Raw genomic sequence first — 26,568 nt, 5'->3', positions numbered from 1 at the left:
AAGAAATGACACAGTAGAAATAATCTGGAAGAGAAGCTGTTTTTATAAAAACAATCATTTTAAATTTACTGTATTCCAAAAAAAATTTTTTTTAAATAAATAAATTTATTATATTCCATGATTAGTATGGATTCTATCCGAAATAAATAAGGACAATTAAAACAGTGCAGGATGTTTTCTTTTGTTTTTAAAGGGACCACTAAGCCAAGATTTGTATCTCTGTATGGAACTGATTTTCAAAGGGACAGAAGTGGTCTTTGATCTTTTTGAACCACTTGTCTTCAAATTCTTTCGAAGATGCAATCACCAAGGCAGTCAGGGCTGTAGAACCAACACACTTCACCTCTGTATGAACCTCATCTTTTATTTTTTCTGGGACGATATCTTCTCCCATAACCTACAGCAGGAGGAAAAAAAAAAAAAAAAGTCCCAGTGAAAGGGGCAGCAGACATGGAATAGAAGACTATGCTATGCATCAAGTGTAAAGGATTTCATACCAAAAAGCAAGCAGAAATATTTTAGTAGCCAGGGGATAATTCCAACAATTCCAACATATTGAAAAGATGTTTGTTCAGAAGTAGTGATCCAAGGACTACATAAGTAAAATACCCCATATTTCTCCTCTTATCTTCCCCTGACTGAACAAATCACTGAAATGACCAATGTGGCAGCTATTCAGCCTACAGAGAGTGCCCGGCCAACCATCTCAAATCAAAGATCATCTTTTGCTGGCAAGAACACATCTGTGAGTACTTCTCCCTCCTCATAAAATAATCAGAAAGCAGAGCTTGGGCAGAAAACTGCTGCTGGGGGTAAGATGGGGGCATAGATTCTTCCTCTTAGAAGTTCTCCAAAGAAGTCAAAGGCAGCAAATAAGCAAGAAGCAAGTAGCAAGTAGCTGGGCCTACCCTCTCCTGACCCAGAGAGTACTCAATCCCTCTGGAGAGGTCACAGCAGCCTCCAGGACCTTGAGGAGCTTGTTTACCTTCCCAAGGCACAACACTGCTCCCTACTGGTCAGAATCAGGCCCAGATATTTTGTTAGTTTCTGATAAGACGCGCAAAAGTTAAGATGTGGAAAGCTTGCACCTGAACCCACTAAGTGATCAGCCCATCTTTGGTAAGGACAGTGAACTAAAATTAAGTTCCAACACACTTCATACCATTGGCACGAAAGGTTAGGGAACCATCTGGCAGGGATGCTGTAGAGAGAATTTAAGTCACTTGGATTTGGACTAGATAATGCCTAAATTTCTTGCAAACCCTGAGATCCAATGTGTTCATGAATACTCAAATTACAGTGGATTAATAAGCACATCCAAAGAACAGTTTCCACTGACTTTAAATCTTCAAAGACTACTTATTATTTGAGGCAGGAGCTAACGAGATGAATAGCTTTCCCAGTCAACTATCAGCATTTATTATAGCTTTGTATTTTCATTAATTCTAAGACAACTTTTGTTTTGTATTTTAACATTTCTGACATCAAGCAACACTGGCATGTCACAGCATAAATGGCATCTTAATTTTCTTTTTAGTGGCCCATCAAATAATGATGTGTCTTACAATTGATGATTTCTTGGACTCAATGAATGAAGTATTTTAAAATCCAGGATATAACCCTAAAAGTCTTTTTTTTTTTTAATAAAAAAGAGAATTGAATAGTAATATCCAAATAATACAATACTCCAGAAAGAGGGATTAGCAGGTGCATAATTCACAGTTGTCAAAATATCTGCAAAAACATCTGACCATATAAAATAATTTAAACTTCTATATGTCAAAAAAAATCATAAACTTCAGAAAATACTACAACATATAAAAGGTTAGCAAGCCTAGTATAGAGAGAGCTCTTAAAAATTATTAAGAAAAACAGAAACATACAAATAGAATAATGAAAAAGCATGACTAGGTATTTCACAAAATAGGGGCCCATAAACATGAAAAAACTGTTCATCTTAAGAGTAATCAAATAAGTAAATTAACACTAAAAAGTGCCATTTTTACTAATCAAGTTGCAGATTTTGAAAAATAAGTTGACTAATACGTATAAAACTGTTTTTATAGGTCAAAATGATCAACTTGACAATTTCATATGGTTCAATCTAAATAGGGTTTAGAGAAGGAAAATCAGTATTCTCATACAGGATATGTAAATTGAACCAGCTTTCTGAATCATAATTTGGAAAAAGAGTTTCTTTAAAAATGTTTATATATTTTAACCCAGTGATTCTATTCCTAGTAATCTATTCTAAAAGGAATACACTGATTTTTTTTTTTGGCAAAGAGTTATTAAAATAGACAGTTAATATTTGTTAAATGTTCAATATAGAGGACTTAAGTAAATAAATGATAGCTCGTCCAAAGCTATAACTGGACCACTATCCCGCCATTAAAAAGGACATACTTGGGCAGCCCTGGTGGCACAGTGGTTTAGCGCCGCCTGCAGCCTGGGGTGTGATCCTGGAGACTTGGGATCGAGTCCCACGTTGGGCTCCCTGCATGGAGCCTGCTTCTCCCTCTGCCTGTCTCTGCCTCTCTCTCTCTCTCTCTCTCTCTCTCTCTCTCATGAATAAATAAAATTAAATTTTTTAAAAAAGGACATACTTAAACAACCCTGTAGAGGTACAGGTTGTGATCTCAGGGTCATGGGATCAAGCCCCACATCGGGCTTTGTGCTCTGCACTCAGTGCAGAGTCTGTTTGAGTTTCTCCCTCCCTGTCTCTCTACCTCTCCCCAAGAAGGCATGCTCTCTCTCTAAAATAAATAAATCTTAAAAAAAAAAAAAAAAAAGATACGGGGACACAATCATGTTACTATGTCAGGTAAAAATAAGAGTATAAGGTTAAATGTACAGTTTGGCAGTTCTTCAAAAATTAAACAGAATCACCACGTGACCCAGCAAACTCCATTCTTAGGTATATATATATCCAGAAGAATTTAAATCAGGAATTCAAACAGATACTTGTATGCCAATGTTCATAGTAGTATTATTCACAATAGCCAAAAGGTGGAAATGATCTAAGTGCCATTTGACAGATGAATGGATAAACAAAATGTGGCATATACATAAATGCAATGGAACATTATTCAGCTATAAAAAGGAATGAAGTTCTGACACATGCTACAATAATGGATGAACCTTGAAACACTACATTAAGTGAAAGAAGCCAGATATAAAAGGGCAAATATTATAGGACTCCACTGTTTGAAATATCTAATATAGGCAAATTCATAGACACAGGAAGTAGATTAGAGGTTACTAGAGGTTGGGAGGGAATGGAAATTATTGCTTAATGGTTAGAGTTTCTCTTAGGGATGATGAAAAAATTTTGGAAGTAGTGCTGATGGTTGCACAACACTGTGCATGTGATTAATGAATTGTACATTAAACATGGTTAAGATGGCAAATTTTATGTTATATATTTTTCATCTTAAAAAAGCAGAGAAGGGTAGCTTTTATAGAATAAAAGAGATATAAGAGACAGAAGAACCAAATACAGTCCGTGGATCTTATATGGACACACCCAATGTGAGGCTTGTACCCACATTAGAGAAGAAGAGTTGGATGTTCTACCAACTGAGCCAGCCAGGTGCCCTAGATCCTAATTCAAATAAAACAATGATAAGAAAAAAAAATGTATGCAATCAAAGGATATTTAAGGACACAGGGTCATGCTCATGTCACCAAGTAAGATTTATGGAGCACAAAATGAAGTGTATATTAATTATAATCCCAATGAGGGTCCAGACATTAGTTTTTTTTTTTTTTTTAAGATTTTATTTATTTATTCATGAGAAACACAGAGAGGAGAGAGAGAGGCAGAGACACAGGCAGAGGGAGAAGCAGGCTCCATGGAGGGAGCCCAACATGGGACTCGATCCCGGGTCTCCAGGATCATGCCTGGGCTGAAGGTGGCGCCAAACTGCTGAGCCCGCGGGCTGCCCCCATTAGTCTTTGTTAAAAAGCTCCACAGGTCCTTCACATGCATTGTCAAGGTGGAGAAATACTATTGCACTCAGTCCACAGATGTACTGAGCGTGGTAAAGATAAAGAGTATGAAGATTTTTAAGACATCTTGTAAGGATGTCTTCTTTTTAAGGATAACCTTACTTATAAGGAAACCTAAAATCTAGTTGAAAAATTGAGACATATTCTTGTATTTCTTATAGGGTCCAAAGAGCTACCTATTCAACACTTCACTCTCCCTGAGCTGAGAGGAGGGAGCCATTGCCACAGACAGGAACGTTCAGGGAAAGCTTCCTACAGGGTATGGAACCTCAGTGGGGTCTTTGAGAATGGAAATACAGTAAGTGGGTGGAGATGAGAAAACCCACAAGTCTGTTAGATGTGGCAGATTAGTTTAGAGGATGCAAAGGATTTGTGTAAGGAATTACTAGGTCGTAAGTTTGGGGTTACTCTCTGGGAGGCCTTGGATATCATATGGAGGCACCTAAAATAGACTTGACCTCCGAGGTGATGGTGACACACTTTGGTTTTGGGGCAAGCAGGTAATACGCTCAAAGCAATGTTGTAAGAGAAATCCAGCAGCAGCAACGTTCAGTCATATCTGAGGGGAGAAAGTTAGGAGGCAAGGAGAGCCAAGCAGAGGTGGTAGGGATGAGGGTGCTGGCGGTGCAAGAGAAATGAAAGGTGGACCTGAAGGAAGGGTGACTGCGTGCCTGCAGGAGAGGAGATGGCTCACAGCTAGCGAGGCCCCAGGTCTAGATAACAGAATGACACACAGCAGTGATGAAAAAAACAACGTCTAGCATGGAGAGGGTTCTCTCCAACTTCTCTCTGCTAGATACTGACAGAAGATTGACTGGAAAGTGTTTTGATGAGTAGCTCCATTTTAGACACTTTGTACCTGAAGTGACAGTAGGATCATCAGTTATCATTTCAGATTAACCACTTAGTAGGTAACTGGTCTGAGACATGAGACAAGTGTTCCAGAGATGGGACTAGAGATACAGACTGGAGGATAATCAACCCAGAGGTGACCACTGAAACCATGAGTGTGGTTATGACTTCTGTGGGAGATGGCAAAGAGAACAGAGAACCTAAGTAGAACCTCAGACGATGTCATTACTTAAGACCCAGAGGAAAGCAGCAAGTTCCAAGAGGCAGAGGACTATTAGGAAAATAGGAGAAAATTAGACTAATATTGCCTCTCTGAAGTAAAGGGAAGTGGAAACAAAAAGTGGGTGGCTAATAGCTATAAATGCCACATAAGGATGAAGGAAAGCAAAGACTAAAGAAAGGCTACAGGAAACTGAGGACGGACAGACTATCTGTTGCACATGTCTGTGGGCTCAAGGGAAAAAGCCCATGAAAGGGAAAAGGTTGAAAAAGGCTCACAGAGAATGGGTAGGAGAGCGTGCCCCCATAAGAGAGAAAAGGGGTCTAAGTGGATGCTTAGTTTGAAGGAAGAAAGGAGCCAGACAATTGAGATATGCAATATTTCTTAAAGAATGACGGTGGGATGGATATGGATATAGACTAACTGCATGGGAAAAGCACCTGTATTGTCAAGTTTCAGTTACAGTCAAATGTCAAAACCTTGACATTTCAATTTTTCTGCAACCATCAAGGTAGTGGAAAAGTAGGCAATAAAGAATATGGACTTTGTGGTGGGACGGGCTCCCATCTAGCGCTGCAGCTTATGATCTGACCTTAGGCAGGTCCTAACCTGATTCTCACTCCCAGATTCACCTGTCCCACAGGCCCTGCTGAGGGTTCTGAGGACAAATGGAGGAAAAAAGGTATGGAAATGCTGCAAGAATGTCAACATTCATTCATTCGTTTAATCAGCACTCAAATAACAGTTACTGGACATTTACGATGTTCAAGCAGGCAGGTACTAACAAGCACCGACAAGAAAATGAAACAGAGTCCCTGCCTCCAGCATGCTGCAGGAGAGAGATGACGAAGAGGCTGCTTTCAGGGACTGAGTGATCAAAAGGCATGTAAAGCAGGGAAAAAGAGTCCCTTCGTAGAGATTTGGCTGTTTCTTAAAAAACGGTACCAGAGCCAAGAAAAATACCTCTGATGCCTGGGGGTTTATGTGAACACTCACCTCAGCTATCAACAGCAAAGTGTCTTCTTTGAAGCTGAACCCTTTCATTTTATCTTCAATTTCCTGCTGAGTCCTTAAGTTCTTCTCCAAAGCAAATGATGTTTGCTGAGATTGGGTGAGCTGAAGCAAAAGCCTGAAAAACATTAAGTTCCAACGTGTGAGCAACAGGTAAGGGAAAGCAGTGAGGAAATGTTTGCAGAGAGCACAGGTTCTGGGCTGGATGGGAGTCCTACCAGGATAAAGGAAGGTACTCACCTTCGTTTTAATCCCTAAAGCTTCTTACCTGAGCAAATGGAGCAAACTGCAATGGAGAGACATCTTTTCTAAAATTCATAGACCAAAGCTTCTCAAATAAATCTTTAGAGGGCAAAATCTCAAAAGGGCTTCCTGTGGAAGTCAAGTGATTGAAAGCACAAACAATTTGGAGTGAAAAGGACAAGCTTCCTAATCAAAGGCTCCTCCTCACAAAGTGTCTGGGATGCGTTCTTTTGAAGTCCGTGTTCTGTGACCCTTTAAATCTCTCCGAGCCCACAGCCACTCAACTTCAAGGACTAATTAGATCCTCCAGCATACTTTAATTACCCCAAGCAAGGTCAAATCTTTGACAAGCCTCTGATGACCACCTGGCAACTGCCTCACCACTAACTTCCCATCATGAGCATAACCTGGTTTTCTCTTTCCTCCTCCCTCGTGTTTTCACACAGCTCTTCTCTTCATTGTTTCTTAAAATATTGAATGTGGGGGATCCCTGGTGGCTCAGAGGTTTGGTGCTTGCCTTCGGCCCAGGGCATGATCCTGGAGACCCAGGATCGAGTCCCACGTCGGGCTCCCTGCATGGAGCCTGCTTCTCCCTCGGCCTGTGTCTCTGCCTCTCTCTCTCCTCTCTGTGTTTCTCATGAATAAATAAATAAAATCTTTAAAAAAAAAAATTGAATATGGGGGCACCCGGGTAGCCCAGTCCTTTGAGTGGCTGACTCTTGATTTTTGGCTCAGGTCATGATCTCAGGGTCATGAGATTGAACCATGTCGGGCTCCCTGCTCAGCAGGGGGAGTCTGCTTGAGATTCTCTCTTCTCATTCTGCTCCTCTCCTGGCTTCTGCGCACTCACGCACTCTAACAAAAATTTCAATCTTTAAAAAAAAAAAAAAAAAATTTCAATCTTTAAAAAAAATATTGAGTGTGTAAAATTTTCCAATTTCCCTCAGGCCTCACTGGTCCCTATTGCTATTCCATAAGCACTCGCTCTTCCATTCACTCATTTCACATCTTGAATGGACCACTCACTATTCTAGGCATTGGGAGATACTGGTAGGCGAAAAACAGAGTCTGGCTTCATGGAACAGGAGAGATATCACAAATAAATAAGATGACTTCAGGCAGTGAGGACTGCTGTACAAACAAAACAACCCAAGCAGGGGGAATAAAGTGTCTGCTTTAGGTGGGGAAGTAAAGGAAGGCTTTTCTGTGTTACCACTCAAGCCAAGACCTAATGATGAGCCAGCCACCAGAATATCCGGCAGAAGGAGGCCCCTGACACATGAATTAGCTTGATGTGTTTGAAAGTTATGAAGATCACTGTGGCTAGAACAGAGAGGAAAAAATAACTGCAGTAAGTGAGGAGAAAAGGAAAGGCAAGGTCAACATCTTGCAGGCCATGGAAAGAAGCGGGGCGTTTATGTAAGTGCAATGGGAAGTCACCGGCGAGCCTGGTAGGAGAGCATGCTCTGACCCACATTCCCCCATTCACTCAAACCTGCTTACTTATATGACCTCCTGGCCTCTGGAGGCATGTATATTTGTGACCCCTTTTATCTTTGATGGATATCAAAGATGTACATTTCTACTGTTCCTCCTGAAAGTATCTGAAAATACAGCTTACACTCGTTCCTTCCGTGTCATGCTCATTCAGCCCTCTGCCTCGTCATCCATCACCATTCAAACTGCCTTCTCAAAGGCTGCAATGACCTCACTTTCAAATCTCAGAATCGATCCTACCTGACTTCTATCATCTGGTTGCTATTTTCTCTCCTGAAAACTCCTTCATCTCTAGCTCCCTTCTTCTGAGCTGAACTCCTCCTTGTGAAAAGCTCCAGCTGGATGTCCTACAGGCACTCAAATGTCAGCACACTGAACCAAAATCTTTACTGCCATCCTAAGTCTGCTCTGCTCTTTGTCCCGTGTGTCCTGTCGCAGCAAAAGGTGCCACCATCCACTCAAGGTAGACCTTTGACTGGTCTTAGACTCCTTTTCTCCCCTCCTTGTCTTTCCTACACCCTCAGCTGGTCACTCAGTTTGGGCTATTCCAGCCTGCAGTGATGTCCATTTCCTCTTGGGTCAGGTCCTGGGTCAGGTCTTGATTGCCATCCACTGATGATTCCATAGCTCCTTTACCGGTGGTCCGGGATCCCTACTCTTTCTTCGAAAATATCCTGCCAGCCACCAGATCTCTCTCTTGAAATCACAGCTCTTGTCACACCACTTGGACATTTAAAACTTTCAAGGGATCCCTGGGTGACGCAGCGGTTTGGCGCCTGCCTTTGGCCCAGGGCGCGATCCTGGAGACCTGGGATCGAATCCCAGGTCAGGCTCCTGGTGCATGGAGCCTGCTTCTCCCTCTGCCTATGTTTCTGCCTCTCTCTCTCTCTGTATGATTATCATAAATAAATAATAAAAAAAAATTTAAAAAAATCTTAAAACTTTCAAATACTATTCAGGCCTTCAGCCTAAAGACCAAATTCTTAAAGATGACGTTTAACATCTTATGCTAATAGTATAGAAGTAGAACCTTCACCAAATGCTGTCCAAATACTGTGCACTACACCAAGAGCTTCAGATACTTTAATTCTAATGATCCCATGAAGAAGGCATTTCCCCATTTCTCCATGAAGATGAAGGAACTGGAGATCAGAGAGTTTAAGTAATTTGTGCAAGATCAGACCACTAGCAAGTGGAGGAGTCCACACTCATTCACTCAGTAACAATTTATTAGGTTCTTTAACACCTTAACTCCAAAACCCCTCTTCCTCCTTCTCACTATGTCATCCTGGCTCAGGGTCTACAACGCACCTCTCCAGCTCCACCACCAATGCTGCTGTCATTGCAGCAGATTGTGTTACACCAGGCCTTCCACCCCGTGGACTCTGCTTTCTTTCTCTTTACCCAGCCTCTTCTCATTTGGAGACGTATTCCACAGAGTCAGCAAGATACCCCAGAAAGAACACAAGCTGTGGAATCAAAGGCCTGGGTCCAAAACATGGCAGCATTTCCTAGCTGTGCCACTTTGGGCATAATTCTAAGTTATGATGCCTAGTCTCCCCGATGGGATACAAATGTCCACCCCAGGGAGCAGCGAGTGAAATAAGGTATACAAAGCTCTAGCACACATTTCTCTACAGCTGATGGAGGTTCCCAGAAACATTCGACAGAAGCATCACTCCCTCTAAAGGCTTCCTTCTTCCTGCTACACTGAACAGCTCCTGCTACCTATCCCCATAGGGTTCTATTCACATACCCATTAGCACCTGTGCCACCTGTCACTGACTCTTCATGTATTTTCCTCAGAGCACTGAGTGGTGTAAGGAAAGGGCCTTTTTAAAAAAAAAAAAAAAAAAGATTTTATTTTTCTTTTTAAAAAAAGATTTATTTATTTGACAGAGAAAGAGAGTGAGAGAGCACAAGCAGGAGAAGTAGCAGAGGGAGAGAGAGAAGTAGACTCCCTGTTGAGCAGGGAGCCTGATGCGATGTGGGGCTGGATACCAGGACCCTGGGATCATGACCTGAGCCAGAGGTGGGTGCTTATCCGAGTGAGCCACCCAGGGGTCCCAAAAAGGGCCTCTTTTTAACAATCTTTATGATCCCAGTACCCCGCATGTGCCTGGCATACCATTGATTCAACATACTTCTGAATCACAAAGTAACACAGTCAACACTAAACATCTGCTGAATAAAGTTTACAATTTTGCCTCAGAGATACCACTTCTCAGTGAGCCTCACTGTTAATATTTCTAGAATTCTCCAGAGTTAAAAACAATGACGACAACCACAACAACAAAAGCACTCCCTTTTTGGCATCATGTGAGACCTAAGAGAATCTGTTTCTTTCATAAATTATGGGATTTGGTCAAGTGTATGTTCCCCTTTTCCTTAAACTTTTTTTTTTTTCTCTTAAACTCTTGTTACGATGGATTTAAAGTGTCTGGAGTCCCTAAACCACAGGAATTCTCTGTAGAATGAGTTAAACAGTGTTTATTCATATTATTAATAGTGATTTAGTGATTCAAACACAAGAACAAATTTTGGTCTTTAGTAGATTTCCATGGAAACTGCAAGTGAAAAATTCCTTGTTTAAAATACCTCTTCCCCTCTGTTAATGTTTTATACATTTAGTTTTCTTTTTCTAGTTTTAATGTTTTTGAATTTTAACATTTTATCTGGAGCAATGATACAAATCATATTCTTGAACAAACATAGTTTTGTTTTTAAATCTTACTAAAAGGACATGTTCAAAGGATTCCATCTAGACTATAAGGAAAATAATCTCAAAAACATACCAAATGTCTAGCCTAGAACTTTTTGAAGTTTAAAATTAGAAAAATAACACCTTTACCCTTGGCCTAGTCCCCTGTGTTGTTTAATCCATTTTTCATTACCTGGTTCGTATAAAAGAGGCACACGCTTTCATCTGAGTCTCTAGCAACACTGCTTCTCTCCTTTCTGCCATACAGTTTTGAATATTTTTCAGAGCTTTCTCATTCTTCTGGTTATTACTGCTGCTTGCTTCCATAGAAAACACAGAGCTCTCAGGCAACGTTTCAGGAAAACACAAAAGACAGTCTTTTCCTGAGTGTGGAAAGGAGGATTTGATAGTTTTGTCACTGGAGGTGAAACTGTTCTGTTTCTGAGATGACGCACACAATGTTGACAGAGCTGGCCCCAGATTCAGGTAAGCCTCTGCCAATTTGCCCCAGTTCCAAGGATTAAAAGGATGCAAAGAAATTAGTTTCTGTAGGCAGAGAATTGTTTTCTCCAAGTTCTGCAGACTTGAACAAATAGCCAACTGGAGATAGAGCACAGTGGTTAAATGGTCTGTGTTAGTTGCTTTATTTTCCTAAGGAGAAAAAAAAAAAAGTTAAAAACTTTATTATTTTTTTTAAGATTCTATTTTTAAACAATCTCTATACGCAATGTGGGGCCCAAACCCACAGCTCCGAGATCAATACTTGCATGCTCCACCGACTCAGCTAGCCAGGGGCCCCAAGAGTTAAAAACTTTAAACTGCAGAATATTTTTCATGTAAAAATGGAGATGCCTAAAAAACCCAACTTGTGTATGCTGTAAATGAGAGGTATCTTTCTGTAGCTACAAGTACAGAGAACTGTTTGAAGCTGTAAACCTAGAGAAATACATACTACCTACCAAAATAACCACCAGACACTCCCAAACATCCTGTCATAACAGTAACATAATTCACGTGACAGTGGCCTGACAAAATTCAGCACCCAAATCATAAAATGGCAGTTTATCTTCAATTTTTATTGTAATCTTCATTGTCTTAGCCAGAAAGCCGAAAGACCTAAGCCAACTCTTTTTAACCCTGGGCTAGCGGTTCCATTTTAATATTCCAGGTTTTCTAAAAATCCAAATGGTAATTTCCTTGAGGATTCAAATGGACTCCATTTCCAAATCTGACTTGGCTTAGACATCTTAAACAGGAGAGCCCTGAAGCTCTCAGTGCTTCACGATGCATCATAATTGAATCCAAATGCCGTCCCTGGTAACTATTACCAAGGCCAATTATTTTTGGCCAGAAGGGGTTGCTTGGTTTCCTTCTGATCAGAAAATGCTTTTCAAGTCTCTTTAACCAGAGCCACCACCTCTTGCCTAACTTGCCATATGGCAAAAGCCCTGTGGGTTAGGGAAAACAAGGCTTCTTTTTCTAAGTTAGTCTGTGGAGAGCAGATGGCAGACTAAAATTACCTTTCAGTTAATTTTAAGCCTAAAGAAAACCTGGCCTGCTAATATCCAGATCAAACTCCTGTACAAAACTACAATGAGCCAGAAATACAAGTAAAACTACCCAGTATGCAGCCTGAAGAAACAGGCCAGTGAGTGAAAGCTTGGGGAGGATCCTAAATATTTCTATATTAAGTGAGAATACAGAAAATAAAGCTCCATGCAATCTATCTGGTGATACTGCAACTTCCCAAAGACAAATATATTTGGTTTTATTACTATTGTTTAGCATTTTGTCCTTCCTAACAGAACATTAGGTTCCAAAAGGATTTTTTTTTGTTTGCTTACTTTTTAAAACTCATTTATTTCGACCTTAGTTCTGACCACATATAAAACTCTTTTTTTCTAAAGTTTTTCCCTTCAGAAATCTTCTATAATTTTTTCTTTTTAAGTTTATTTTATTTCCAGTTAACATACAGTGTTTTATTAGTTACAGACGTACAATATAGTGATTTACCCCTTTCATACATTGCTCTGTGCTCATCACAAGTGCACTCCTTAATCCCCATTACCTAGTTCACCCACCATCCCAATCCCACCCCCCTCCCCGCTGGTAACCATCAGTTTGTTCTCTGTAGTTAAGAATCTGTTTCTTGCTTTTTTACTTCTCTCATTTCTCCCCCCAAGTTTTTCTGTTCAATGCTGAATTCCTAGTAGAGAGCACAGCACCATGGACATAGCAGATATTCAGTAACTAAGTAATACATCTTCATGTCGTTTATTTATAAGGAGAACAACACACAGACTTTAAGAAATGCTACCTTTCTTCTACAACTAGTCTATAGTGCTTTATGCTATTTAACAACATTTCATATTAAGAATGTATGTTGGGGTGGAGGCTGTTACATACAAACTATGATTTTGATGGAAGAGTTTTTACAGCATAAATAATAACTCTATGGAAATTAAATTCCATTTAAATGACTTTGTGTGATTTTTTCCAGAATAATGCAACTCCTGAAATGCAATAATGATGACAACACTTAATATTTATTGAGTGCTGGGCAGACCGGTGGCTCAGCAGTTTAGCGCCGCCTTCAGCCCAGGGCATGATCCTGGAGACCGGGGATTGAGTCCCACGTCTGGCTCCCTGCATGGAGCCTGCTTCTCCCTCTGCCTGTCCCTCTCTCTGTCTCTAATAAATAAATAAAATCTTTTTTTTAAGATTTATTTATTTATGATAGACATAGAGAGAGAGAGAGAGGCAGAGACACAAGAGGAGGGAGAAGCAGGCTCCATGCCGGGAGCCCGACGCGGGATTTGATCCTGGGACTCCAGGACTGCGCCCTGGGCCAAAGGCAGGCGCCAAACCGCTGAGCCACCCAGGGATCCCAAATAAATAAAATCTTAAAAAAATATATTTATTGAGTGCTAATATGTGTCAAGCACTAGTTACACTCATTTATTCCTCATGACAATCCTTTAAAATAGATTCTATTATTATCCCCATTTCATAGAAGAGGGAACCGAGTCACAGCAGAGAAGTTGGAGAGCTTGCCTACATAGCTAGTAAGTAGCAGAGCTATAGTCAGTCATATCAGAAGGCACAGGATGCAGGGTACTTTAGAAGAGCTGACACATGTTAGCTGGCTTGGGATTCTCCCTCCAGATACAAGATGAGCAGTGTATTGGGGGGGAGGTATGGATATGCTTCATCTGTCACCTTAGCACTGAACCCAGAACTGGGCATGTGGGACTGAAACATTTGTAGAGTACACACATTTAAAAAAAGAGTCATTTACCGTCAGAAAGCAACATCGTTACCATAGCTTATCTCATGAGCCTATCAGTTACTGTAAGATGCTTAATTATTTAAGTAATAAAATATAAATGAGTTCTATTACAAATTCTGCCCAAAAATCATTAAGAAGAGAGTGAATTAGAAGTTGTGAGCATAAAGTGTTCGCATCCTGAGGGGCACTCTAGGACTGTGTATTTTATTCAATGCAATATACCGACCTGTCCCCCGTACAGAACACAAAAGGACAATAACCACCGAGACAAAAACAGAAATGGGCCAGAGCTAATAACAAAAGAGAAAGGTCTGTAAGGAAGAAATTTAAAAAATAAAACAAAACACGGGGTACCAGGCAATGGGAAACTATGCAAATTGGTAGAGGTCCGAGGTCATGTAGAGACTCAAAGAAAGAGTGAAAGCCACTGGCCTACACTGCTGGTTCGTTCTCCAACAAGGGGCCTACAAGCCTGATGGATAGTTCTCGGTCCTGGCAGGGGAGCTGAAGGTCTTCTGACTGGTCCCTCTTCCTGCTTCATAACATCCTAAGCTCTGGACAGCTGGCATCTGCTGACAGGCAACAGATGTTTCTCTGAGCCACAGAAACAGACTTCCTAAGCTAGAAGGAACCACAGAAATGATCCAGACACTAATGCTGCTGCCACTGCCTTCAGCAGGTTAGGCAGGGAAGAGCACAGTGGTGCAAGAGATGCCAGGAAGAGAGAGGGGAGAGAGAGCATAGCACAGGAACAAAGGACAGGTGCCTGATGTCTAGAAAAAGGCACAGGGATCCCTGGGTGGCGCAGCGGTTTGGCGCCTGCCTTTGGCCCAGGGCGCGATCCTGGAGACCCGGGATCGAATCCCACGCCGGGCTCCCGGTGCATGGAGCCTGCTTCTCCCTCTGGCTCTGTCTCTGCCTGTGTCTTTGGCTCTGTCTCTCCTTCTATCTCTCAAGAATAAATAAATAAAATCTTTAAAAAAAAAAAAAAAGAAAAGAAAAAGGCACAAAGGGCCAAAGCTGCTGCTCATTTGCAGACCCCAGAGACAGATAATGAATACTGTTAAATCCCATCAAGTTCACTGTGCCACGTGCTTCTGAAGAAGCTAATCTTACCTTCCAGCTTAAGAATTAACCTGCATTTATTAAAGGGTAGAAAAAGAAGAAGACATAGCTGTTTTCCACATTCTAAAGACAAATTCCAAGGTCTGCTCTCACTGCAAGAGGCTGAGGTCTGAGGCAGTGAACCCACCAGCAAGTAAATTTAGGGATTTTTCTTAGTGAAATGGAGGAGGACAGCTCAATCGGATGCATACTTTAGGCTGACCTCCCAGCAACTTCAACTGCCGGGGTCATGGATCAGTGTCTTGGCGCCTCATTAATTCCCTCTGAGCAAGAAAACTGGTCATCTATAAACTATGATTGGTCTATTTAGACCAATCCTTATATAAAATTTACACACAGAAAAACCAGAAGTAAATAAAAAAATGCTTTCACCTGAAAACAAAAACAAGCAGAATCTAGAACTGCAAATAACTGCTTTTCTTCATCCCTTAAAAAGGGATTCTGCGAATTCCATTTAAGAATAAAAAAGGCTGTTAAGCTTGGCTCAGTATTGTATTTAGCTTTTTTTTTTATTAACTTTTCTTGTTTACAAAAGTAATCCATGTTCATTGTAGAAATTTTGGAAAACAAAATCTAAAATAAATAAACAAACAAACAAATAAATAAATAAATAAATAAATAAATAAAATAAACGTTACTGATGATCTTCCTACTCTGAACGTTTATTCCTAACAAAAGTAAAACCTTAAAAAAACAAACAAACAAACAAACAAAAAAACCAAAAATAAAACCTTTACAAATGAGATTTTTAGGCATAACACAGGAAAGAAAAAAATACTACAAGAAAATGACTGTCTAGAGCTCTGAACTGTTCATTACAAAGTTCTTGCACCACTGACGATTTTCCTCTACTTATCCAAACCCGCAGATTTTGCTGCTGGCAAGAAGTTGTTTTTGTTTTTGTTTTAGAAAATAAACTATTCAAAAATCCCAAGAAAGCAAAAGGAAAATAAGCAACCAAACCACTTACCAAGTTTGTAGCAATCTCCAAGGCTTCTGTGTGCCTTCCCAGGTGAGCCAGACACCGAGCCTGGCCTTCCTGGACATCCCTCTTCATGGCAAAATTCGTAGCTGGCAATTTTTCAGAGATGCTGGAATACTCTTGCAGTGCTTTCTGCCAATTATTTGTTACATAAAGGAAATGAAGAGAAGGAATAAAAAGAGGTGCAAAAATATAGTAGAAATAAGGATTCAGTTATAGGGATGACATTTTTCTTGGCAGAAGGTATTATAATAATGGACTCTGCAACGAACCAAGGAAGGCTTGAGTAACTTGTCAGTACTATTCTCCTAAAAGGTAGAAAAGAAATGGCTGGAGAATATAACTGCTACCACCATGGGAAATATCACCATAGGGTAGGAAGAGCTTTCTGAAGCCAAATAGACCAGGATTGAATCCCGGTTGTGCCACTAACTTGCTACACTACCTGCCATTTCTCATCAGCAAAGTAACACAAGACTCTTGCGAAGAAATGAGATCTTCTATGTAAAGCAAGCTGGTATCTACTTGTCCTTCCCTTTTCTTACACATTTTGGGGTGCCCTACCCCGTGACTCCGTGAGGAATCTGTGCTAGAGGCTCCCACAGAATGAGGAGGTAACAGAACCTGGAGAAACAGACCTGCAAGGATCCCAAAAAGATCCCTATATCGTAGATACAGGACACAAAACAAATGACATAGAGGCATGTAGAAAAGGACAGAAACTTGGGGTTCTGAGTTTACAAACACTTATCACAGAAGATCAAATTCACCCTCACAAACAACATGCTCACAACTAACATCCTACGACTGACAGAACAAGAGCTTATGTCAGGTAGCGCAACCTCACAGAGCTGAACTCTACCTGATACTCCTGCCGTCTGTAGGCAAGGTCCCCTTTGAATTTCTTCAGAGTTAGAGCTTCAACATCATCACTGCTCCCCGTTTCTTCATCAAACCACTAGAAATTGTGAAAACAGCATGTTACAGAAATTAAGTTTTGCTTTTCCACCTACTTAAATAGAAGCAATTTCCCACATACAGTTGATTAAACCTCAAAGAGAGACATACTTCTTTATGATGAGATTCACAGGAAAACAACCAACAAGAATGACAATTTTAGCATTGGTTCAGTTTTCATTAGAATTATTTTGAGTCGGGATGCCTGGGTGGCTCAGTGGTTGAACGTCTGTCTTTGGCTCAGGGTGTGATCTTGGGGTTCCGGGATCGAGTCCCGCATCGGGCTGCCTGTGAGGAGCCTGCTTCTCCCTCTGCCCGTGTCTCTCTGCCTTTCTCTGTCTCTCATGAATAAATAAATAAATAATTTTGAGTAATAAACATACCAGTAACACGAAACCCCTCCACTGAAAAAGCAGCACAGGCATATACGGTTCTATCTAGAGCATTCTGAAATGGGGTGGTGCCTGGGAAGCTACATTTTTAACTAGCACAGTTCCCAATGCTGCTTTTTTTTAATTTAATTTTATTTATTTATTCATGAGAGACAGAGACAGAAAGAGAGAGAGAGAGAGAGAGAGGGAGAAGCAGGCTCCATGCAGGGAGCCCGACATGGGACTCGATCCCGGGTCTCCAGGATCACGCCCCCAGTTGAAGGCAGCGCTTAAACTGCTGAGCCACTCAGGGATCCCACCAATGCTTCTTTAGACTGAGACACATTTCCCTGTAGAGACACTTTTAGAGTAGATGGAACAGGGATTGACAATGCTTTATGGAAAGGACAAAGGAAAGAGGAATTACCTTTATTTACAGTGCTTTTATGAAAATGTCATAAAAGCAAAGATAGACTCTAACCAAAGAGACTGAAATTAAGGCTGAAAGGAGGTTTCTGTGCAATCTAATGCCAAGGACCTGTAGAAGAGAAGTTTGAGGAAATGCCATCTGGAATATTTTATTCACTTTTCTACTGATTTAAACCCTATGGATAGAAAGGAAAATGACATTGGACTTGGTTAGTAAAGAACGTCAAGATGAGGCAAAAGGTGTAACAAAAAGCAGTCTGTGTGCCAGTTTTTCCAGCTTCACCACAGTAGCTCAACCTCCTTTTTTACTCACAGTAAAACATACTGAGGCTGGATGTAGTCTATCCCCAGGTAAATGCTATTAAAATGCAACTGCATTTGTGGTGGTGGTACCATCATGTCAAAATTGCTTGGTCCTATTTCTAAAAGAGTTGCCTGGCTATCAGTGCCCTCCTATCATCTTAGTAAAACACTTTATCTCCTTGGCCTGTTCCATCCCAGCTTTTAATGCTGCGCCACATGACTTCCCAAGTCCGTTCCTGTTTTTAGTCTGCATGATCAACTACTACGGGTAACTCTGAAAGAAGGTATGCGTTAAGGAGAAAAGGTAAGTGAAATAAAACAAACATAATCCGGTCACTACTGAGCACCCGACACCTTTAAGTACAATGGGTTTTAAGGAAACCTGAAGACAATACCGCAAAAGGAACCTAGCTAGCATTTCCAGAAACAGGTGAGTTTCTGATACATAGTAGGGTAGTTCTTACACATGAGAGGAGATTTACATATGTGCAATAATACAAAGTAATATTCTACGGACTCAAAATATTCACGGAGCTCCTGTTATGAACAGAAACTGCCAGGCACTGGTGGACGTAAAGTTAAGCCCCCCACTCTAATGTGATCCATTAATTAGCTTTATGGTGCAGGCAAGGGCTGTAATACAAGCTGAAGGGGGCGGGGAGGGAGGGAGGCAAAGACAAACATATTTGCTGGAAAGGAGGAATCAGAGAAGACTTCCTGGAGGAAGCGGCAGTCAAGGTGTGCTCCGCGATGGGTGTAACTGCACACCCTGACCCCGCGAGCCGGGCCGACGGGGCCGAGGGAGGTGCCCGAACAGGGGCCGGCCGGTGCGGGCGGCGTCGCCGTTTGGGGAGCAGGTGAGCCCGCCGGGCTGCAGCCTCAGGGAGGGCGCACGTCGTGACCCGAGGTTTCAGGACCGGGCGCCGCCGGCCAGGCCCCCCCCGCTGAGGTTCGGAAACGGCCGGGCCTCTCGGGGAGCCGAGGCCTGCGGGGGCGGCGGGCCGCGCGGGACCCGGGGCCCCAGGCCTGCGGGGGTCGGGAGACAGGCCAGCAGGCCCCGCCCTCTCACCTGCGGCTCGCAGCGCTTGGCGCAGTAGGGCGCCGCCGGTCCCGGCCGCCGCTCCCGCCTCTCTTCGAACACCGCGTCCTCGAACTCGCCGCCCAGCAACCAGCAACCGGTCTCCATGGCGCTCCCGCCGCCGCGGTACCGGGAGGGGGTGGGGTCTAGAACGGCGCCCACGTGCGGGCCAACGCGGAAGGGGCGGGGCCGTCAAGGCCAGAGCGCGGCATGCTGGGACTTGTAGTCTCTGGGTGGAGGCGGGGGGACCCAAACCGGGATCGGGCCCGCGGCTGCGCTGCGGGCGTGGAGTCGTGGTGGAACTCCGATCTTTATCTGACTCACACTGACCGAAGCCAGGACAAAATGTTTGACCGCTCCCTTACAGCAGATGGACAGAGAGAGCTTTACCTGCACGCATCAAAAAGCACTGGCTCCAGGGTAGCTTTTTAAAACTAGTGCATACCAGTTTTTCACCACTGAAGATACTCGTGACACTGTGTTAAGCATGTTTTTTTGCACTTTGTATCCTCTCTTAACAATTTATGAAAGGCGCAGTGATTCTTTCCAAATGAAGCTATTGGGGTTTAGAGAAGTTAAGCAACTTGCTCAGGATCAATTTTTATGTGGCTGAGAGCTGGGAAATACAGAAATGAATTTCTGTCTCCAGAAAAGAGACACCACCACCACCAAAAACAAAGACCAGAGTAATTCATGCATTTATAGAACGGAGGACAGAAATTCACTCTGATGCTCCATCAAGGACCATTAATTCTACCTGGAGAAAAATACCAAATTCCAGAAGTCTAAAACTAACATTTACTAGATTTCTTATACATTCAAGATATCCCTTGAGACTGGAAAATAGAAATTGACAAAATAACCACCAATATTGCACAACACAATATTACTGTGACATATTACACAGCAGGTTTTTCCTTGCTTTCCTCCTATTTCTCCTCATTCACCTATTCCTCTTCCACCATTTGTCTTACAAGTTTCTTTCTTTCTTTTTTTTAAAGATTATATTTATTCATGATAGACACAGAAAGAGAGAGGCAGAGACACAGGCAGAGGGAGAAGCAGGCTCCATGCAAGGAGCCCCATGTGGGACTCAATCCTGGGACTCCAGGATCATGCCCCGGGCTGAGCCACCCAGGGATCCCTCAAGTTTCTTTCTTTAACCCAATCTTCTATTCCACAAATTCACCCTGGGAGAGTCTAAGCTACTCCCCAAAGTTTCAAAATCTCTCTGCTGATCACTCCTCAAATCTAGAATCAGCCCATATATCCAACAGCCTTGAGTGGAAGGCTTCACCAGGATAGCCTTCAGACATTAGCTACTGATGCATTCATCCATAGAAGGGTCATTAAAAAAAAAACAAGAAAAAAATGTTTGTTTTCCCATCAGAGATGTAATAGTCCTAATTTGGAAAAACTTAGAAATTATAGAAAAGTAGAAGAAAAAGAGGTATCCATAATATAAGCATCCAGAAGTAATGGAGCCTAAAAGGGTAGAGATATTTGCCCTAATCCTAATATGCCCTGTTCTAGCAGAAAAGACAATATAGTATAGTGTTGAAAGGGCCTCATGGACCAGATTTGTCTGGGTTCATGATCCTGGTCTAGTTATTCACTAGCGGTGTGATCCAATTTGTGAAATGGGCATTGATTAAAATAATGCATGTAACGTGCCTGTCGGATAGCAAGTGAGTAAGATATGTTCATCCAAAATTCCTGTTTCAGGGATCCCTGGGTGGTGCAGCGGTTTAGCGCCTGCCTTTGGCCCAGGGCGCGATCCTGGAGACCCGGGATCGAATCCCCCACATCGGGCTCCTGGTGCATGGAGCCTGCTTTTCCCTCTGCCTGTGTTTCTGCCTCTCTCTCTCTCTGTGACTATAATAAATAAATAAATAAGTAAATTTAAAAAAAAAAAAACAAAATTCCTGTTTCAGGTGCAAAGTAAGAACAAAGCAAAGGCAGGCAGAGAGAACTTTTTTTTTTTTTTCCAGTTTTTTCTTTTTTAAGGCTGTTTGGTTTTGGAATCTCCACCCTATTGGGATCTGTGCCCTCTACCTTGCACCTCATTCTAGCCTCCTAGCTTCCTCCTGGCCCAATGAAACTATCTAAGCTAGATATTTTTTTTTAATATTTTTTTTTATTTATTCATGAGAGACACAGAGAGGGAGAGAGAGAGAGAGAGGCAGAGACACAGGCAGAGAGAGAAGCAGGCTCCATGCAGGGAGCCCGACGTGGGACTTGATTCTGGGTCTCCAGGATCACACCCTGAGCTGAAGGCGGCGCTAAACCGCTGAGCCACCTGGGCTGCCCTAAGCTAGATATTCTTGCCACAGTGGTCAAGAAGCCACAGAACAGCAGCTTATGAGTATGAGAGAGTTCTTCAGCCTTTGAACTCAGGATTCCTGAGGTGCGGGGTTTCTAGCCTTTTTACCACTAAGAAGCCTTTGTTATTTTCCCCAAAGTTGTGGAGGATTTGTGCACACAATAAAACTGCACTAATTAACTAATAATTGCTTCATTTTCCTTTAAAACATTGAATCTAAATTCTATATAACAGCCAATACAAGCTTCTGCTCAGCCTGAGCCTACCAGCCAACGTCATTGTGTATTAGAGTTTTAGTTGAAAGCAAAGAGGTAGCTGTTAGGGACCCCAGGAAGCCTGGGGAAAGGTTAAACGTAATTAACATCAGGCCTTTGGCAATAATGAAAACAGCTCAAAGGGCCCTTATCACTGTTGAGGACCTGGCATCTAGACCCCAAGTTTTATTTTTTTTAATTTTTATTTATTTATGATAGTCACAGAGAGAGAGAGAGAGAGGCAGAGACACAGGCAGAGGGAGAAGCAGGCTCCATGCACCGGGAGCCCGATGTGGGACTCGATCCCAGGTCTCCAGGATCGCGCCCTGGTCCAAAGGCAGGTGCCAAACTGCTGCGCCACCCAGGGATCCCTAGACCCCAAGTTTTAAATCACTGTGTCATTTGACAGAAAGGCCCTAGGATTATGTCATTTTTAAAAAGAGAGGGGAGCCTGAATGGCTCAGTAGGTAGAGCAAGAGATTCTTAATCTTGGGGTTGTGAGTTTGAATCCCATACTGGGTGTGGAGCCTAGTTAAAAAAATAAAAAGAAGAGAGTAAAATAAAAGAGAAGAGTAAAAAATAAAATAAAATAAAAGAGAAGAGTACTTTGTAACTATTAAATACATAGGAAATGCTAGGTGTTAGGCACTGTTAGGGAGTAAAAGGGAATTCTGCAAGTGTTTAAGATTTTGTTGGTTGTCATTAAAATCTGTTTTTATAGATTATTAGATTGAGTTTCCCACCGCAAGATACCACCTCCTCCAGGCAGCTGTCCCTCATTCTTCTAATTCCTCCATGCTTTCATCCACTGTGGCATTTATCACACTGTGGACTGTTGGAAATTAAAGATAGTGTCTTTCTCACTCTTTGGAAACTCAGCCCTCAGACAGAGCTTGGTCCAGAGCTGCTCTATAAATGCTTGTTGAATGGACAGGAAGTGGCACTTTGAAGTTTTAAGTCACATAATGAGGCCTTTTCTGAGAGGGAGGGGAGGAACCAATATTTATTGAGCATAAGAAAATGACAAGCATCACTATGTGTCCCCTTTCCAGGTCATTGGCCAAGAGATTCTAATGGCCAAAGAGTGAGATGCCCTCGCCATCTCAAAGAACTGAAAGCTGAAGGTTCTGGTGGTCTCCTGGTGGCTCGGGGGATGGGGGTGGGGGCTGTGGAACTGGGAGGTGGCAGGGAGCCAAGTGTACATATATGTGTGGTCTACGGAATTTGCAGTCACTATGCCAGGCAGAGAGCTGGGTCTTTGCTTTGGCATTGGCTGGGAGCCCCTGGGCTAGAGTCTAGTCTCTTGGGTACATCATTCCACAGACTCAAGGGTGCTTCCAGAGTACAAGATTGTTCTCACTATACTTAGAAATTACAGACCTCCACACCTCTCCCGGTCTTGAGCCCTGCTCAATTTCTATTTCTGCCTCTCAAAGATACTCCCTTCCAGAACACCAGAATATTATCTTTGACTATAGGCTTTAACCAAAGGTGGGAAGACTGGTTGTTTTCTTTTCTTTCTTTTTTTTTTTTTTTTGACTGGTTGTTTTCAAATCGTTTTTGGAACTACCCAGAAATCCAGATGCTCTATGAAACAAGAGGAAGTTTTATCCAGCCCTCTAAGATGGGTGTCTGAGGTTACTACTTTCCTGGCCCAAGGGAGACCTTAGACATAGACATACTTTTAAAAAGCCCAATACCAGGACACCTGGGTGGCTCAAAGGTTGAGCACCTGCCTTCGGATCAGGGCCTGATCCTAGGATCCGGGATCCAGTTCCACTTTGGGCTCCCTGTGAGGAACGTGCTTCTTCCTCTGCCTATGTCTCTGCCTCTCTCTCTCTCTCTGTGTGTCTCATGAGTAAATAAATAAATCTTTAAAAAAATAAAATAAAAAGCACAATGCCTTACTAACTATACATTCTTTAGGCATTCAAAGCCATCTACAGTCTGACACCAAACTAACTCATACTGTTTTATTCTTTTATTTATTTATTTTTGTGTTTCTGTTTATACAACTTTATTAAGTTATAATTAACAACTACACATATTTAAAATGAATTTTGACATAGGTACATATCTATGAAACCCTCCCTCCACTCACGATGATGAACATATCCATCACCTATAAAGGTTTTATCCCTCCCTACCTCATTTCTTTCACTGAATCCTGCTTTGTAGCCAGGCTGGGTCCTCTCCAGAATAGGCCTCCTACATTGCCCCTGACCCCCACTCCAAGTCTTTCCTTTATCTTACAACCTTCCCTGCATTTACTAGGTCTCAGCTCACCACTTCTTTTTTTTTTTTTAAAGATTTTATTCATTTATTCATGAGAGACACAGATTGAGAGAGAGAGAGGCACAGACACAGGCAGAGGGAGAAACAGGCTCCACGCAGGGAGCCCAACGTGGGACTCGATCCCGGATCCCAGGATCATACCCTGGGCGGAAGGCAGACGCTCAACCGCTGAGCCATCCAGGCATCCCAGCTCACCACTTCTTTCATCAGGAAAGCCTTTCCCAGTGCCCTCCCACTATAACCAAGTGGAATTTATTTTAGGAATACAAGAGTGGTTTAACGCAAGAAAAATAATCAATATAAGACATCATATTAATAGAATGAAGGGGGGAAACCATACAATCATCTCAATTGATGCCAGAGAAAGCATCTGACACAAATCCAGCACTCTTTCACAATTAAATCTCTCAGAACACTAAGACTACAACTTCCCTAACATGATAAAGGACATTAATAAAAAGCCCACAGATAATGATATTTGATGGCAAGGTTAAAAGCCTTCTTTTGTGATCAGGAACAAGACAAGGATGTCCTCTTTCACCAGTGCTATTCAGCACAGTGTCAGAAGTTCCAGCCAGAGCAATTAGATGAGAAAAATAGGTATCCAGACGGGAAAAGAGTAAAACTACATCTATTTAAGGAGGGCATGATCCTACATATAGAAAATCCTAAAGAATCCATAAGAAAACTACTAGAGCTAATAAGTGAATCCAGCAAAATTGGAGGTTATGAGATCAACAAACAAAAATTAGTTGCTTCTGTACAATAAACAATCTGAAGAACAAATTAAGACAGCAATTCCAATAACAATAGCATCTAAAGAATATCTATGAATAACATGTAACCAAGGAGGTGAAAGACTTATCCACTGAAAACTACAAAACTTGCTGAAAGAAATAAGACCTAAATAAGTGGAAAGGCATCTCATCTTCATAGATAGGAATACTGAATATTGTTAAGATGTCAATACTACCCAAAGCAATCTAAAGATTCAAGATAACTGCTTCCATGGTTCATAATTTAAACGTCTAATAACTTTTTTTCAGAAATGGAAAAGCCAATCCTCAAATTTACATATAATTGCAAGGGACCCCAAGTATACAAAATAATCTTGAAAAAGAAGAAAGTTAAGGACTCATACTCCTGATGTGAAAACTTACTATAAAACGAAAATAATCAAAACAGTGTGGCAATGGCAAAAGGATAAGTATATATATCAAAGGAATAGAAGTGAAAGTCTAGAAATAAACCTTCATAAATATAGGCAACTGATTTTTGACTAGGGTGCTATATCCATTCAGTAAGAGAAAGATAGTTGTTTCAACAGATAGCATTAGGATAACTGGATTACCACAAACAAAAGAATGAAGTTGGACTTTTACCTCACGCCATATACAAAAATTTATTCACAATGCATTAATGATCTAAATATAAGATCTGTAACCATAAAAAATAAAATAAAAAACATAAAAAAGAGCTGTAACCATAAAACTCTTAAAAGAAAACGTAGGGGTAAATCTTCATGACCTTGGATTTGGCAATGGATTTTTTTCTTATTAAATAATTTGTAGGCCCAATACAGGGCTTAGACTCAATCTAGAGATCAAAAGTCTCATGATCTACCAACTGAGCCAGCCAGGAACCCCTTGGAAATGGATTCTTAGATATGACATCAAAAGCATAAATAACAACAATAACAAAAATAGATAAATTGAACATTATCACAGTAGAAAATTTTTTGTTCATCAAATGATACTATCAAGAAAGTGAAAATACAATCCACAGAAGGAAGAAAATATAGTCAATTTTTGTTCCTCTCAATAGTTATGTTCTATAGAGTCACTAATTCAGTGAATACTGAACAAATTCTCCTAGGGAGAATCCTGGGAGTTTTTCGATCATAACGTTTTCATAAACTGATTAATACATAACCTGTTTTATGTGTTCTTCTGTTTAAAGATACCCTATTTAATATACATTGTTGATTCATTAACATTGAACTCTCAGCCGACAGCACCATAACTCATGCCTGAATAAAGCTTGTCTAACACGTGTTTTTCTCCATAAGGCACCTCACAGCCTTCTTGCATTTATGAACACTAGGCAGTGCTTCAGCACTACACTTAGGGTCATTTTAAACAGCTAAATCACCAACAAAAGACGCAAAAATACTTTAAAAGTGGCACTAACAGACTACAGAAGGGATGTTTCTTTATAATCTGAGAGTTGAAATAAGAGGCAAAGCATAACTTTTTTTTTGTTTTTAAACTTCATCTGGGAACACGCAGTTTGACAATTCAAATGTTTTGTCACCATTCACATGTGTGTGGATGAGCACAAAAGTGCCATGAATATTGATTTTGGGATTGCAAATGAATGTTCGTGAGTAGTCAAATTTCATAAACAGAATCTGTGGATAATGAGAACTGACTGTATCTGCAAATCATATAATCTGTTAAAGGTTTCCATCCAAAATATACAAAGTACCCCTAAAACTCAACGACAAAAAGCAACACAATTATACTTGGGCAAAGGACTTGAACACACACTTACTTCTCCAAAGAAAATCTATAAATGGTCAATAAACAGCTAAAAGATGTGGAACATCATTAGTCATTAGAGAAATG

General features: G+C 41.4%; 2 protein-coding genes across 2 annotated transcripts in view; both read right to left on the bottom strand.

The window, feature by feature from the left end:
* On the bottom strand, window positions 1-19,189 carry C9H8orf76 (chromosome 9 C8orf76 homolog). The gene is made up of 6 exons (XM_041769099.1): window positions 19,061-19,189; window positions 16,794-16,889; window positions 15,920-16,063; window positions 10,729-11,186; window positions 6,080-6,212; window positions 1-397 (listed from the first exon to the last, which is right to left on the bottom strand). The coding sequence occupies exons 1-6, from the start codon at window positions 19,175-19,177 to the stop codon at window positions 200-202; spliced, it is 1,146 nt and encodes a 381-aa protein (XP_041625033.1). The 5' UTR covers window positions 19,178-19,189; the 3' UTR covers window positions 1-199.
* ZHX1 (zinc fingers and homeoboxes 1) overlaps window positions 16,794-26,568 on the bottom strand; it is a 35,668-nt gene continuing 25,893 nt past the window's right edge. The window contains exon 4 of the mRNA XM_041769098.1: window positions 16,794-16,889. The gene's annotated coding sequence lies outside the window, so the exon portion shown is untranslated. The remainder of the gene's footprint in view (window positions 16,890-26,568) is intronic.

The sequence above is a fragment of the Vulpes lagopus genome, chromosome 9, assembly GCF_018345385.1.
Source record: "Vulpes lagopus strain Blue_001 chromosome 9, ASM1834538v1, whole genome shotgun sequence".
Classification (NCBI taxonomy): domain Eukaryota; kingdom Metazoa; phylum Chordata; class Mammalia; order Carnivora; family Canidae; genus Vulpes; species Vulpes lagopus.
This window is presented reverse-complemented; position numbering and strand designations above follow the sequence as displayed.